At 38.9% G+C, this 14,653-nt stretch overlaps 1 protein-coding gene across 1 annotated transcript in view; it reads right to left on the reverse strand.

Annotated features, from left to right (window-relative positions):
- The window catches only part of ncapd3 (non-SMC condensin II complex, subunit D3), a 74,649-nt gene extending 63,495 nt beyond the window's left edge, over positions 1 to 11,154 (reverse strand). Inside the window, exons 1-9 of the mRNA XM_062412839.1 lie at positions 11,073 to 11,154; positions 7,316 to 7,485; positions 6,738 to 6,900; positions 5,310 to 5,476; positions 4,834 to 4,992; positions 4,669 to 4,730; positions 4,498 to 4,585; positions 1,147 to 1,280; positions 198 to 270 (exon numbers count right to left, since the gene is read on the reverse strand). Coding sequence (XP_062268823.1) covers positions 198 to 270; positions 1,147 to 1,280; positions 4,498 to 4,585; positions 4,669 to 4,730; positions 4,834 to 4,992; positions 5,310 to 5,476; positions 6,738 to 6,900; positions 7,316 to 7,485; positions 11,073 to 11,124 — 1,068 coding nt within the window. The 5' untranslated portion in view covers positions 11,125 to 11,154. The remainder of the gene's footprint in view (positions 1 to 197; positions 271 to 1,146; positions 1,281 to 4,497; positions 4,586 to 4,668; positions 4,731 to 4,833; positions 4,993 to 5,309; positions 5,477 to 6,737; positions 6,901 to 7,315; positions 7,486 to 11,072) is intronic.
- Positions 11,155 to 14,653: the final 3,499 nt, after the last annotated feature.

Genomic DNA, 14,653 nt, shown 5'->3' on the forward strand with positions numbered 1-14,653 from the left:
ACATCCACAGCAGAGAAAGGCTTCGGAATGCAACAGCTAATAACAATCTAACAGCAAACTATTCTAGCAATACATTCATTACATTTGATGTGAAATCCTCATAACTTCAAAACAGAAATAGCTGAGATTGGCATCTGACTTTAGTCATTTTTTTTATGGCGAATGTGTATTTGCAGAGTGTGTCCTGGATGATTCACCTGGAAGCAGATATGCTGCAATAGGATATGAAGGAAAGGTAATGCCAGCTGCTTTAGCTCATCCACAAGATGACTGTAAAGACATAAAATCATGTGGAAAGTAATACATACATTTGTGACATGTCTGTAGTATAAAAGTTGGACATACAATAAAAAGTTCACAATAAAAACCAAGTGAAGCATTAACTTTTCATATACCAATCATACAGATTCCCACATATCCATATTGACCCGGGATTGTTTCATATCACCATTTTCAAATGCTCGGGACAATTGATAGATTGATTTATTCATCCCCGAAGGGAAATTAAGTCTTGTAATGTGTGATGCACAGAAAGGCATAGTTACCATGAAGAAAGCATGTACAGGTTTCTTTATAAAAACCAGTGATACATTTTAAGAATTTAACATTCACATTTTTTTTGAGCATGCCTCAGATTTTGATGAGGAAGACTGATGCTTATGAAACGTACATTTTATAAAGCTAAAGAATCACAAAACGTAATTAGCAATGTTTTGTATGGACCCAATATTAGCCACTGTGAAGAAGAAAAAAAAAAATCATGTATCTCATAAATATGAGATACTAAGCCATAATAATGAGATGCTATCTCATAATTGTGAAATACTTACTCATAATTATAAGAGAATATCATAATGAGATACTAAGTCATAATTCTAAGATAGATTTTCATTTTCTTCATCACAATGGAAGAAATTGGCTTCCATAGTTTTGACAGATCCTCATTGTGACCCGTGAAAAAGGTTTCAGTCAAGCCTGCCATTTTAAAGTTAAATGTTGACCTTCACTGATTCTTTCATGTGGATACAAGAGACAAAAAGATAATTACTTTATGCCACTATGAATCACTTGGTTCAAATATCATCAAAATTACTGTATCAAATTTTAGTGTTTTGTCTAACATTTGATCAAATCACAGCTGTTTACCAAACAAAATGTATGGCCTGGTCGCGGGTGGAGAGGATGGCCTGGCTGAGTACGAGGAGGGAGGGTTTGCCCCTGTTGCCTTTATTCATCATCAGAATGACGTAGAGAAGGCAGTGGAAAACCCTTTGCAAGGACTGGACAACAGACATATGTTTAGATTAGAAACATCAGAAACATTTTGTTAAGAACACAATTGTTTATATTTGTCATGACTTATTTTCAGTCAGTAGATTACCATTTTGAAAGTACACCAGTATTTTATTATATATAAAATATCTTTTATATTTTATTCAAACAAAACGGTTTTATTTGTGTTCACTTCTAGAGCATTATTGGCATCAATAATTTGCTCAACCTGCTTTCTTATGAATAAAATGCTGCGCATGGATGCACTGCATGAGTAGCCTGACGTTGTCAGACTCACAATTCTAGTCAGAATGTGAGTCTGAGACCGCTCCATTGGGCTGTTATTATGGGGCGTGTTTCAACCAAACCAGGAAATAAAATTCCTCTTCGCTCAATTGGATAGACCTAAAACCAATCAGAGCAACTTAGTATGTGACGTATGTTAAGCGAAGCATTGTGAGTTATTTACTTACGCCGGGTTCACACCGGACGCTGAAGCGATGCCGAAGTGACGCTTTAGCGCAGCGCCAAGCCTTAAATAACAGCTGGCTCCCATCCACTCCCATGTTAAAACTTTGTGCGGTTCACACCGGAGGCTGAAGCACCGCGCTGCGCCAAGGCTGCCTTGCGCCGTGCAGCGATCGTGTCGGCGTCGAGTCTATTTTTTGCGCATGACTCGAGTGTATCGCACCAGGAAACACACTGAAAAATGATTTTAAAAACTATATTGATGACATATTTTATATGATATAAATGATCAAATACGCATCCCATACTTTGAAGTCCCCTTCTCTTGTCCTAGAGTTTTAATTTGACCAATGACATTATTAAATGTCCCCCTCTGCCCATCCACTACAGCCACACAAGCAGTGATACAGATAAAAAGAGAGAGAGAGGGGGCTACGTATTCTCCACATAAGCTTGAGTGGAGAATACGTAATTTACCCTCGACACCCGACATTTAACTGAGCAAACAGCGAAGTTCTTCAACATGGATGACATTAAATGAATAACTGAAGTGGAGAAATACAGTGAGTTGTATGATCCTCGGAACATGTTGTATAAAGACAACACCAAGAAAGACAAATGTTGGGATGCTGTTGCTTAATGTTGGAGCACAAGTAAGTATATGCTTTTAATCTACTGGATCAACGGGTGATATTATTAGCGCTGCCCGGCAGTTCAGCGTCGCTTCAGTGTCCGATGTGAACAGCCAAGCGCCGGCGCGATAGGGATTAGCGCGGTGCTTTGGCGTCGCCTCCACGTTCCTCTTTCAAAATGAATGCGCTGTCGAAGTCTTCTAAAACAGACTCAATGGCAGCATCTACACATCTCAGCTCTCAAGCGGCAGGCATGTTTGTTGAAAACGAATTCAACTCAAGGGCACTTTGATGACGTGGTTGATTACGTTACCGTTGACCATCTGTCCATCATTGTATAAAGCCCGCCCTGACAATCTGATTGGCCCGGTCGGGCATAATTTCTCCCCAACGGAGCGACTCCAGACCGAACTTCCCGAGCTCAAATGTTGTGGGCGGGGCTAAGTTCGTCTGGCATCCAGGCTACTGCATGAGTGGAGGGAATGCCAAAAACTATACTGTAAAGCTCTTTGAGTGGTCATCAAGAATAAAGTAATACATAAATACAGACTATTGACCATTTATATTTATCATCTAAACCTCAGAGTTGTGTATTGTTTTACTTGAATAGTTTTCGAGACCCGGGGCCTGTACTATGAAGCAAGGTTACCGACTTCAGTGTTTCAACTATGATTCCTTTTTTTTTTTAACTCACTAGATCCCATTAAACTGTGCATAAGACAGGCATATGAACTAAATAAATTTAGAACTGCCCTCTGGACCCAACGTTCAACCACTATTAGTCACTGTGTGAGACTGAGACGGGGAGCCAGGCCGGAGCCCAGTGTCGCGCAAGGAGGAGATGCCACAGACGTCATGGGTGATGTAAGATCTACCCAATAAGATGTAATAGGTAGCGCCGTTCACCCGCCATGAGAGGGACTACCTGCAGAGAAGCATCATGCTGTTTACGGCGACATGGCTAATCACAACACCACTAGACACAGTCACCACACTGGACAGAATCGAGCTAATACGGGCACACAGGACAGTGGGGACTTTCTTTTCATGCAACTAACTATGCCATAAACTTCAACATTGCCAACTACGGAAGAGGTAATTTTGGTAACATTATTCATTTAATTATTAATCAGTTACATTTTGTCATTAGACTTAATCAATAAATTGGCTATCTTTTCAATTCCCTTGAAGGTATAATAACAATAATCACAACTACTGTACCTATTAAGACTGTACTGTGCTTCTCCAACAACAAGCCATGGATTCATTGGGACATAAATGTCCCTGCTTAAGGACAAAAAGAGGACTTTTAGATCCGAGACAAGGACCAGCTAAAAGCTTTTCAGAAGGAGCTGAGGCGGAGGATCAGGGAGGGAACTAATAGCTAGAGGAGGAAGATGGAGGACCAGCTGCAGCCTAACAACAACAGTGGGGGTTTGAGAGGCCTAAAAGCCATCTCTTGCCACAAGAAAGCTAAGTCCCAGGCTGCAGGGGACCAGAAGTGGGCCCCACTGCTTCAAAACTGTCCGTCACAACAGGCTTCTCAAATCCTGCGCTGACCAGCTATGAAATAGTCTTCATATTGAGCCTGGTGCTGGGATTTGTGAATGTGTTCTATAGAAATTGGATTGATTTATTGATTCTATGTTGAACTCGCTTCGTAGTACAGGCACCAGCATTTAAAAAAAAAAAAAGATAATTTTTAATTTACTTTCTTTACATCATGTTGGTTTGTCTATGGTCATGGCTTGTTTTTAGCCCAGTTACAATACTTACTCTGGTCTTTAACATCCCCTTTGTTTACAATTAAAAATGTAAGAATTGTTGTCATATCAAATACAAGCAGACTATTTTCTAAAAGCCATTGGAATCACAAAACTTGGCTTAGCCTGAAGTGGCCCTGTATATCTTGCTTTTCGTTAATGTTTTTGTGAATGGCATGTGATTTCTATCGGTCAGTACAAAAAGAGAGAAAAGGCTATTAGATTCCAGTCACACAAGAGCAGGTGGATCAAAAGTTTCCTATGTTTGCAGCTTGAATTTGGCATTCAGTGAGATATGTTGGAATTAAAATCAAACAAGTTGGCAATTTCTGGCCCCACTATGATTTTGCATTTGATTTTACTTCTCTCTGGTTTCCATGTTTTGGTGAGCAGAGAAACTGCAGGCCATAGAAAGCCATCTCAGGAACACTCCTCAGTTTGGTGATATCTCTGTGCAGAAATAACACAATTATTGTCTCCTCTTTCATGTCCTTGATATATTTTTTTACATGACAGAACAAGATGTCACTCACTGTACGGCAGCAAAGTTTAAGTGTCCAAGGACTGGCTCAAAGTAAAGCAGCTTACTGAAGATCTGCAAGGAAAGTGTTTTAAGTGTTTTTTCTTACAGAGTCCCAAACAAGTGGTAATCTTCCCAGTGTAGTATGAAGTGAGGGTAATGGTGGACCTGTCGTTACCTGGGTGCAGTTGATGGCACTCTGTGGTCTGTCTTTGAGTGGAAATGTCTGCAGGAGTCTGATGATGGTTTGAACGAGGAGAAATACAGCATCTCTGATCTTCAACAAGTCGACACCAGAGAAATAAAGCTCCTCTTCCTCCTCCTCATCCACCTCAATCTGAGGATAACAATAAGCACCATCATTTCCAAACATTTAATTTCCTAAAATACATATCATACATTTGGTACATCTGTGCAAGATACAGCAATGATGCAAATGTATTTAAACCATAATCTGAATAATTTTCATTTGTATGTCAAACTTTTGTAAATCTTAGTGATGCATACATGGTATTCTAACTAAAATCTGATCAAAAAGTTGAATGTGCAAGAAGAAACTATATGTAAAGTTAGTGTATAAAAGTCTCTAATGTTGCATCTTCACAACATATAATGGTTCCATGGGTTTGAATGATTTCTGTCAGAGGATCATACATCTTGAGTGCCTTTTTGCTGCGGTTTGGACCGTTTGCCCTCTGTCTGAGAAGACTTAAGGCCATCCCTCTTGCGCTTTTTTCCAGAGTTGTGAGGCCAGCAGTGAGCGCTCAAGTCAGAACATGTGTCCAATAAAACCTCATGGAAAACTTTGTTGGCGATGCTCCCTGGAAGCAATAAACACAGATGGGTCAAATAAAAATATAGCCAACAAACAAATGCAGAGCACTATGAAAATGTAAACAAATGTTTTGTGTATTCAAGAAATCGATATCCATTACATTCCAAACCTCCTTCAGTTTACATACCTGCTTACACCTGATTTGTTGCCAAACTTTCAGATTATCTGACTGCACATCTCAACCAGAGGCCTGTACTACTGAGTAAGATTTGCTGTTATCGAAGTAACTTCAAGTTTAACTTTTCTGTCCATGAAGCTGGTTCCCTTTTTTACCAGAAGAGATCGCTGTGACAACCACTAATCTGCTCAAAAGCATTTCAATCAAATTGTATTTGTATAGCCCATATTCACAAATCACAATTTGTCTCATAGGGCTTTAACATGGTGAGACATCCTCTGTCCTTAACCCTCAACAAGAGTAAGGATAAACTCCTAAAAACCCTTTTAACAGGGTAAAAATATGTAGAAACCTCAGAGAGAGCCACCTGTTAGGGATCCCTTTCCCAGGGCGGACAGACTTGCAATAGATGTCAAGTGTAGGAAAACATCATCAAGATTAAAGTTTTTAGCAGCATTGATGAGGGTAAACATTTTGAAGGATAACTTCAATATTATATATCAAGCAGTCCTGCTTCAATCATAGTCTATGGTCAGCAGTCAGCAAGATCATGATCCATCATCAAGATCGAATCCACTATAGTCCACAGTCATTGTCCATTGCCACCAGTTAGGATCCATCATCAGCTGCCACCTCAGACATGGTCCACCACCATTTCAATGCGATAACAAATCAAAACACGCCATGAATATATGATACTATGGGTGATTCACACAAGGCCATCTGCAATTATTTTTTTTTACAGTTACGTGTACTTATTCCAAAGGAAAATTTCAACTATTAAAAAAAAAAAGAAAATCACACAATATCGTGCTAAACGGGTTGATGTATATGCAAATGCCCATGCAGATTTTTTGTTACAATCTTTTGCCAGCAGTAACTGCTGGGGTAAGACTTACTTACCCCAGCACATAGGAGCCAAGCACGCACGCACACACCGGCAGGGATACATCATCGATCAACAGTTTTTGGCTGTCCTGACCTTATAGCACATCACCCAACCCAAGTCTTAAGCAATGATTTAGGGGCATTAAGGAGATTCAGGGGCATTAGGGTAATTTAGGGGCAGCCACTGCAAAGGCTGACAAGCATACTTATTCAGGTATTTCTAGATTTTAGATTTTTTCACCTGGGATTCCAAGCAGCAGCAGGTAGAGTGAAGCAGCGTGCAGGCTGCTGACTCTCTGCTGGGTATCGGCCACTTTGTCTTTTCCTGTCAGGACAAAGAAGGAAAGCACAGCTACCAGAGATTTGACTGACACCCTGTTCTCCACCAGAATCGCCCAGATATTCTGCAATGCAACATGAGATTAATTCAGGACTTTATTTTGGCGTTACATAGAAAACAAAAACACTCATAGAAAATACATCTTCTAAAAATTCAAGCTCATGGAAAGATTTTATTACGCTTCACAAAATGACTTATCATCCTATCTGTCCTTTGCTTCTCTTGGTATGTGAGGGCATGAAATGAGACGCGCAAAGTAAAACAATTAAGACTCACCCTGAGCTGAAGTTAAACAAGGTCAAACCTTGTGTGTGTTCTGATAATTGCAAAAACTGACAACCTTTACGCTATAGAAATCTGAATATGAAACTTACAGAATGATTTGGAAAATTAGCAATAGAAACATGCATATTTTCTAACTGCCTGTATATGAGCCAAGCATTTGAGTTCTGTGGAACAGAAGACGGATCAGATTTTACCTGTGAAGCAACAACTCTGCTGACAGACTGCCGGTCGCCGGTATAGGTCAGCAAACAATCGAAGAGGTCTCGGAAGGCCTCATCTCCAATGGCTGCAAGTTGTTCTTCTATGGTGTTATCGAGTGGTTTCCTTTCTGTGAATTCTGAATCCCAAACTGCATCAACCCAGGCTGAAATGATAAACAGTTACTAATTATTTCCAGTTATCGTTGATCAAGCCATCAATCAATCGAGTATCTGCAGTAATTCAAAACCATAACAGACAAATTTAGATATTTGACGCACTCTAGCGCAGTGATTCTCAAATGGGGGTACGCGTACCCCTGGGGGTACTTGAAGGTACTCCAGGGGGTACTTGGGATTTTTTTTTTTATATTTAAAATTATCATCCATTCAAAAATCCTTGAAAAATTGTTTATTAACAAACATTCAATAAAATATAAGTGTAAGTTCATGAACTAAATTTTATATTCAGTAGGCTTTTCAATTTAATTATCCTAAAAAAACAGAGTCTCCCCCATACCGATGGTTTGACCCAACCTGGCACACGCCACCTGTCATCACCTGTCATCAGTAATCACCTGCCTTGAAAACTTCAACAATGGAGTTGAGTTGAAGTGCAGCAGCAATGCTGCTGAAACACGGAGGGACAAGTCCAAAAGAAGGCGAAACCAGAGCAGAGAGCCTTCCCTAAACAACACCGTGAGAGCTTGTGCCTCTTCGGAGGGGCGCTAAAACGTAAAAGTTTTCCGTTGTGAAGTTAATGATTCATGACAAGAAGTCCGCGTCTCTACCGGTACCCTTTCAAAATAAAAGCCTGTAATACAAAAGCGGAAATGAAATTGTATGAGCTTAAAGCGAACAAATATTTCACAATAAAATAACAGAAAGACACTTCACCAATATTAACATTAACATAGATTGGGTTATTTACACTTAATGTTTTTTCTGTGGGGAGAGATTAGCCAGCAGTGGCATTAAGCCACCACATCTTCAGCGGTATCTCCAGACAAAACATGAAAGTCATGTTTGTAAGCCACCTGAGTTTTTTAAGAGGAAACTTTCTGAATTCAGGTCATCTCAAGACACGATGCGAAAAGCCTCCCAGAAGCAAGCGGAAACAAGCTACCTGTCAGTATTCTTTTCGATCCTTAAAGAAGATATTTTAAGATGATAAATATAAAAAAAAATTAGTTTTGAGCTAATCTTTTATTTAAAACCAAGTTAATGATTAATTTTTTGGGAAGAAGTGTTTAGCTATAATTAAGTTCATGAGTTCAGTTTGAGAACATATCTTTATTATGATCCCAAAAGAGGTCACTTTAAGTTGATAATTATTTTGATGTGCACAAATCTTTATTTATATTGAGATAATAATAAAAGTCTTTAGTTATTTTTATATCTTTTTATTTCCAAATAGTTCAAGAGAGACCACTACAAATGAGCAATGTTATGGAAATTGATGGAGTTTTAAATTTGAATGTGTCTAGTTACAAGGATTAATAAATCACATTACATCTTTCTTTCAACCAAAAATGCTTTGCGCTGGTCAGGGGGTACTCGGCAGAATTTTTTCTTCAAAGGGGGTACGTCACTGAAAAAAGGTTGAGAACCACTGCTCTAGCGTATAGTTTCTGACAGAGGAACCACAACAAATCGCTGTTTATTTTTTTCCAGAGTTTTTGGGACGGTAGACACGCCAGTTACCCAAATTAACGTTTAGAAGCACGATAAAAGTGGATTTTTCATAATATGTCCCTTTTAAGTCAGTACCTCAAAGTAAAAATGTGGAAAATGGCCACTAAATCCAGCATGGCGGGCTTCCTGTGTGGTCTAGCATATCTGTCCAAGATACTTTTTTCTTTCTCATGAAAAGACACATGTCCCTATCGATTTTTGTAGATGTAGACCAATCGTAGTGCCGGGGCTGCTAGTCAGTTATTTTGCCATGCCCATTCCTGAAAATCATCTGAATATCTTCGGGGGGGGACTGTTGATACACACATGTAGTTTGAGGGAGGTTGAACCTTGATCACCGAAGTTAGAGCGATTTTGTGTGTCATGGCGAGCTAATGAACTTCGATGCCAGGCTATTAATAATCCACATGATGTAAAGTCACAGTAATCTTATGCCTATATTATCAATGTCTTTAGACCCATTTGATACAGTTTGACATGGTTTTGCAAAGTGGATGAGGAGAAATACATCCAAGTGTAAGACACCCCAAAAACAAGACATTTCCTGCTGCCACCAGGGGGCGCTGTCATTTTAAGTCACGATTTCTGTGTTGATGTCTTCAGGTCGCGACTCGTCTTACATGTCTAGTTTCGACTGGACCATATATGTCCAAGATACAGAAGCCTGTGTTTTGATGGCGTGTAATAAAACTTTGACGCCCTCCCACGGTCACACACTGTGAAGAAAAATCGATCTTTTAATAACTTTACATCTCCATCTTGTTGTGATGACACTCGTTTAAATTTTAAGTTGATATGATGAAAGCTCTGCGACAAGTACATCAAAGTAGAAATGTGGAATATGGCCACTAAATCCAAAATGGCGGGCTTCCTGTTGTGTTTTTCATGATGCTCCATGAGGCTTTTGATGAGAATCATTTCAATAGGGCCTCCCACCAAATTCGGTGCGCGTGCCCTAATAAATATGCTGCAGTTGTGTGCGGCTGTAAACATTGCAGAAAGTCACATTGCTATGTCTGCAGCTATAGAAACCAGCCAAATATTTTTTACAAATATATTTACAACAACCAAACACACAGACACACAATTTTAGTTTTCAACGTCCTGTTCATTCACAATTATTTTTTTCTTGATGTTGTTACCATTATATTATTTTCGGTTTGTCTATACGTTTGTTTGTTGTGCAACATTATGGTCATGTCTACCGATAAAGCTTCTTTGACTTAAACATAAAACAGTTTCTGATCTCATCTACACGGAAAATGTCAGTGCTCACTTATCTATAAAAACCTTGTGGTTGGAGGACAACTCTATCCTCTCAGCCACAGCCAACCACATTGAGAATAAAACAACCAAAATGCTCATTAGGAAACAGTTTGGATTTGGCTATAATTTGTTTTCAGTTGTTTCTCTAATGCAAGTGCTATCATCTGTTTGTTTTCAAAAGATGATTCGTCTGAACTGTGTCGAGTGTGTGGTCAACATGACATGTGCAATGAAGCAAATCTACAAGACTAACTAACTTCTCTTCTGTCAGTTGTGTGCTTGCTTTGTTGTAGCTGTGTCAGTCGAATGAGTAAATCTTTTTCCATTTTAAAATCCTGTATTTAAATTGCCAAACCTCTTAGCGTCGAAATACGATATTAATGTATCAATCACAGCTCAACAATATAAACTGGCGCCCACAGCAAAAATAGTCGTACAAACCACAATATAACTAAGCAAAGCCACGGGATAAAGTCACACTGCCATGTTGACACGGAGGAAACAAACAGCGGTGGCAGGGGTTTTGGTTTAGCTCGACTCAATGACAACTTTAGCGTGTCCCCCTCCACGTTGCGTATGCTTATCGATTTTGAATGTAAAGCGGGTAAACTACGATCACCGGGCGTAATAGCTTCCAAAGAAAACAGGATGGACTAACTTGATGTGCCGGTGCAATTCTTCCTGTAAACCAGGACCATGGAAACGGCGACGTTAGCACCCAAAGCGGGAAAAAAATGTACCCGATTGAATAAAAAGAAACGGGAGTGACAAGATAGATACAGTTTAGACTTACCTTCTGGTACTTGATGTAGTTTAAGAAACTTCAGAGCAGCGATTAACTCCATTTTGCTTATACCTTGAATCAGCCCGCCACAAGTGGGCTTCTTCTATTTCTTTTGGTTTTTATTGGCGTTTGCAAGCAACCATTTTGTGCATTACTGCCACCAGCTGGTATGAAGTGTTGATCAGAGAAATATTTTTTCCTACATTCGCAGCGAAATAGTGAGGGGTGCGATCAATTAGGCAATTTCTCCAAACCAAACACGTTCCACTTAGAACTCGCCATTATTCTGAATTTAAACAGAGACAAGAGAGAATTGTAAATGAGCGGACCAGAAACCGAAGGCACTCAACACAAGCTTGGGAACTCTACCGCCCATTGCGTTTCAGCAGTGTAATTGCAGCGCGACTCATACACACCTAGAGAAACATCCTCCTGCACAGTCAGGGAGCCCTGGCATGTTATGGGTCAGCTCTTCGCTGAGGTTGGTGCAGTGTGAAAAAAAATGACTAGGATAATACACACAATTTTAACCTTAACCCCTACATCGAGGATACAACAAACAGTATGTTAGAGAAAATTACAATGTCATATAAAAGTTTGATCAATTTTTTTTTACTGTGAATAGTACCTTAAGTGGGATATAACTACCATATAATTGACAATGCTTTTCATCATCATCATTCATCATTTCCTGCCCACCACAACTGAGAGGGCCCAACCATTCCTGCTTGCAGCTTTACTAATAATAATTATTATTATTATTAAAAGGGGCAAATAGGAGCAGATCACTGAAAAAATGTGCATGGATCAGCCTCCAAACCAATACTTAATGAGTTATTTCCTGACCCCCACCACGTCCATCCAACAATTGTGTTCACAGTTTTTTATTTGTAATCTTGCTAACAGACAGACATACAAAATGAAAAAATAACCTCCTTCGTGGAGGTATTAATAATCAACATTGATATTAAGGGAAGACAATTAGCCTTGATTTTATTTAATGTGGGCGGAAAGGGACTGGTTGGACTTAATAGATTAGAACCATTACTCTAAATGTTGATGAAAAGTTGATCATCATTATAAATATCAGGCTCATCTGTAAATCCTGCTACTGTATTCTTTCAGCACAAATGCTTCACCACAACGCTCACTTAGCCCTTAAGGAAATAAATGAACACAGTTATCTTCAGAAGTTCGTGAAAAGGAAAACATCAAACTAGTTGGCTTATATTTTTAAAATGTATTTGTCATGACTCTGGACTCATTAAATGGACTTTGCCTCTTTTACTGAGAGTGTTTCTGATTTGATGTTATGGTTTGATTATCGACTCTTTGTTTGTTTTTGCCTGTACCTTTGTTTTCATGTGTTTGGATTTGTTTTCCCACTGAGTTTTCAGTTTTCCTGTTTTATTTTGTAGTTTTTACTCCCCTTGTGTTTTTTACTTAACATCCTGTCTTTGTCCTCTTGCGCCCTTGTGATTGTCTGCACCTGTTCCTCATTTGTTTAACCTTTGTCCAATTACCCCTGCCTCCCCTGTGTATATACGTCTCTTTGCTTTCCCTCTCCTCACTTGTGCGTTCTTTGTGTTTTCCTAGTGTCTCTGTGTTTTTTTCAATTTAGCCTTTTTGAGTACTTGTAGGAGCCATTTAGAATGTTTATTATATATTCTATATGGCTCCTACACACCGGCCCCATAATTGTGTGGGTGTGCACATCAATTACCCTATTAAGACAATCAAAAAGGAGCCAAAAGGTTTATGTTCATGTGTGAATCTTCAATCTTCTTTTGATTAGAGGTTACTAGCACATAGTCAAGTTGGAATCTGGTCTTTACGACCAGGACTTATGCCTTCAATAGCATACAGACTTTAGTGACAGGCCTGTCCAGGTAGCCTGTCTTTGTTCTCAATTGCACACAGAGGACCAGACCTCTCTTCTCAGGAAAGGTCTTGGTATGTTTTCCCATAAGCCAGCCTACAGCGAAGCTCCTTTTTGGTTTTGTCCTAATAGGGTTATTGAGGTGCACACCCACACAATTATGGGGCTGGTGTATATCAGCCATTTAGCATGTTTATTCTATATTCTAAATTTATATAAAAGGTTGCGTGTGTTCATGTTTGTAGTCTAACATTTTTACCAGTTGTGAGGTAACACTGGTCAGGTGATGTTGATAAGGTGTTTAAAGGTCATAGTTGAACAGGAAGAAATCAGAACATAGGTGGCGGGCAACATATGGTTCTTACCATAAACATAAACGTAAGCGTAATAGTAATTAGCAAATACCATGGAACATAAATCTAGTAACTCTGTTAAAACAACAAATCTTCTGGATCATTTCACGTTCATCACGGTAATTCATTTTTGTCTGTAACCTTCAGTCTGCAATAAGCAGGAACATCACCCAAAGTTATGGAATTGTTTGGACATTCACTTACTGGTTACGTGTAAAGAACATTATTTTTCACATATGCAATGACTATGTTGGAACATTTGAATTGAATCGATAGTCACTACAGTCCTCTTTTTCTAGTTTTGCAGTGCTTTATCAGATTTTTTTGTCAACCTAGACTTGATTAAAGGACACTTTTGGTTTCACTTTTCTTTCTCAGCATGTTTTGGGTCCACCTGCTTCAACAAAACCCAACATTGCTAACCATACTGGCTTACAAAAAATATTTAGCTGAGGCCCCGAAACCCTGGATTTAAGAGAGAATGTGTCTTTTTGCAAATTAATTCAAAAAGGGAAATTGCTTTTTTCTTTCTTTCAGAAATTAAAGTGTTGTGCAATAGTGCTTAGAAAGTGTTACCATAGAATGGTGTGCCTTTAGGCACTCAATAAATTTGGTTATCAAAATAACATATAAAACATTAATATTTAAAATATTAATATGAAATCATAACTTTAATTGGTTAAAGTTCTCGCGGGGCACCAGCCTTCATAGAATGGAAAAGATAGCCAATTTATTGATTAAGATCAGTCTAATTTAGATCAGGTTCAATTAGATTAAAGATTATATAATGAACAATGAAGGTTATGGAGTTCTTAATAGTGTAACGGTTGGCAAGATTCACTTATGCAATATTAATGACAGAACATTTGTGAAAGAAGAACATTTATTATGAACATAATAAAGTATAAAAACACAAATTACTAAACAATCAAACTAACTAACAAGGAGGTGTGTGAGTGTGTGTGTGTGAATGTAAATTAACATGCTTTAAAAAATGGTCCCTAAGATAAGAGCCCCCCCCTTCTTCTGAGGTTGCTTTACGGCCGTGGCTTTACGGCCGTTGCTTTACGGCTGAGGGGGAAGGTTTAACTATGCGTGTCTGTGTGGATGTTAATCAGATAATGATAGAGTCAGGGACAAAGCCTGTGGCGAGCCTAACTAGCATTAACCTTCATTTAACTTATACCTACAACGTCACAGCATATATCAAACTTCTAAAAACACTGAATTGAGTAAACAGTCTTGCTTAGCATGTATAATTATTAAGCCCAGATTATGTTACCAGTCCAAGGGAAGGAGGAAAAGAAAGTTGCTGTTCAGTTTGCAGTTCTGTGACGTCTCCTGGCTTTGTGGTCGTA

The sequence above is a fragment of the Platichthys flesus genome, chromosome 19, assembly GCF_949316205.1.
Source record: "Platichthys flesus chromosome 19, fPlaFle2.1, whole genome shotgun sequence".
Lineage (NCBI taxonomy): Eukaryota > Metazoa > Chordata > Actinopteri > Pleuronectiformes > Pleuronectidae > Platichthys > Platichthys flesus.